Raw genomic sequence first — 1,429 nt, forward strand, 5'->3', positions numbered from 1 at the left:
GTGGTATTCTGTAGCCCTTTGCTTTAAGATGCTGCTTTTCTCAGTTGCAGGAAAGGTTTGGCTTTTCTTCTTTTCGCAATGCAGGGAAAAAGGAACATTGCATTCATGCAAGAACTTCAGTGTCTGTTTGCTTTAATGCTGGGGACGCGTCGTAAGTTTGTAGACCCTTCTGCAGCACTGGAACTCTTGAGGGATGCGTTCAGATCTGCTGAAGAACAACAGGTAAAACCCCGTCGAGAAGCCTTTCGCTTTCTTCAACGCAGCGCTCGCAGCCCCGGCAATCCCATCTCGCTCCATCCTGCCGTTACTTTCAGAGGCCTCTTCCCATGTTTGTCAAGTGACAAGCAGCTGTCCCTGTGCCATTTAGGCAGAATGTACGTGCTTGCTAATTAAACAGCCAGCATAACAGTGCTCTACCCGGCGCCATCTGGGTAGCGGTGGCAATAATTTCCTCCGATCTAGTTTCCAGATGAGCAGAGTGTTCGTTATGGGTGTAAGGCAGCACAGCGCTGCAGGTGCGCGCCCCTGGCAGCTGGGCAGGTACGGCCGTACCGGGCGCGCTGCGTGCCAGCGCCGTCGGGAGAGCAGCCGTCCGCGAACACGCGCTCTGCTTGGGATTCCGCTTGACTCCCCGCTTTTGTCTCCCTTCTAGCAAGATGTGAGTGAATTTACGCACAAGCTGCTGGACTGGCTGGAGGATGCGTTCCAGCTCGCTGTCAATGTCAAGTGAGTTTTTTGCGATCTCAGGAGTTTGACCTGACACCCAGGAGAGACAGGTTTTAAATGCGACGCTGTACTAAATGAGAGGGCTTTGCATGAGAATTCTAAGTGAGGGAGAGGGTTTGTTTTACTGAGGATGATGCTCCTGAAGCTTGAAATACGCTTCTGAAGCGTTCTATCTGCGTTTCCCGCGGATAAGCATAGGAGGTTATTCATTGCCAGCACGACCTGCAGAGGAAATAAGCGGTTTAGGGGAGCTTGACAGGACTGGTGTACATGAAAAAGATCTGGCTTTTTGGACCTGTATTTCAAAAGGTAGTGCCTTAACTTTTTTCCTTTTTCCTTTCCTTCCTTCCTGTAAGTGTTATAATGTGCTTTTGAGCATGAAAGCAGATGAGAAGCTTCCTGTGTACTTTGTGTTTGGACAGAAAACTTTACTTTTGCCTGTAGGAGGATTCCCGAGCAAAGGCTTAGGCTGTGACTGGGGGCTTTTCTGCAGGCCACGGCCGCAAATGAACGCGTGCTTTTCCTTTCTGAAACAGAAGCCCTGGGGACAAATCCGAAAACCCAATGGTGCAGCTCTTCTACGGGACCTTCCTGACGGAGGGTGTCCATGAGGGTGAGTAAAGGGTTCGGTAGATTCACTTTTTAACTCCTTTGAGTGTTTTGACTTATAGCAGCGATGGCGCGGGATTTTGCTGGGCATTCC

At 50.2% G+C, this 1,429-nt stretch overlaps 1 protein-coding gene across 1 annotated transcript in view; it reads left to right on the forward strand.

The window, feature by feature from the left end:
• Window positions 1–1,429, forward strand: part of USP28 (ubiquitin specific peptidase 28) — a 20,172-nt gene that overhangs the window by 5,421 nt on the left and 13,322 nt on the right. Inside the window, exons 6-8 of the mRNA XM_009895939.1 lie at window positions 85–222; window positions 653–726; window positions 1,263–1,339. Of these exons, the coding sequence (XP_009894241.1) occupies window positions 85–222; window positions 653–726; window positions 1,263–1,339 (289 nt within the window). The remainder of the gene's footprint in view (window positions 1–84; window positions 223–652; window positions 727–1,262; window positions 1,340–1,429) is intronic.

This window comes from Charadrius vociferus, unplaced genomic scaffold (genome assembly GCF_000708025.1).
Source record: "Charadrius vociferus isolate BGI_N301 unplaced genomic scaffold, ASM70802v2 scaffold172, whole genome shotgun sequence".
In the NCBI taxonomy this organism is placed as follows: domain Eukaryota; kingdom Metazoa; phylum Chordata; class Aves; order Charadriiformes; family Charadriidae; genus Charadrius; species Charadrius vociferus.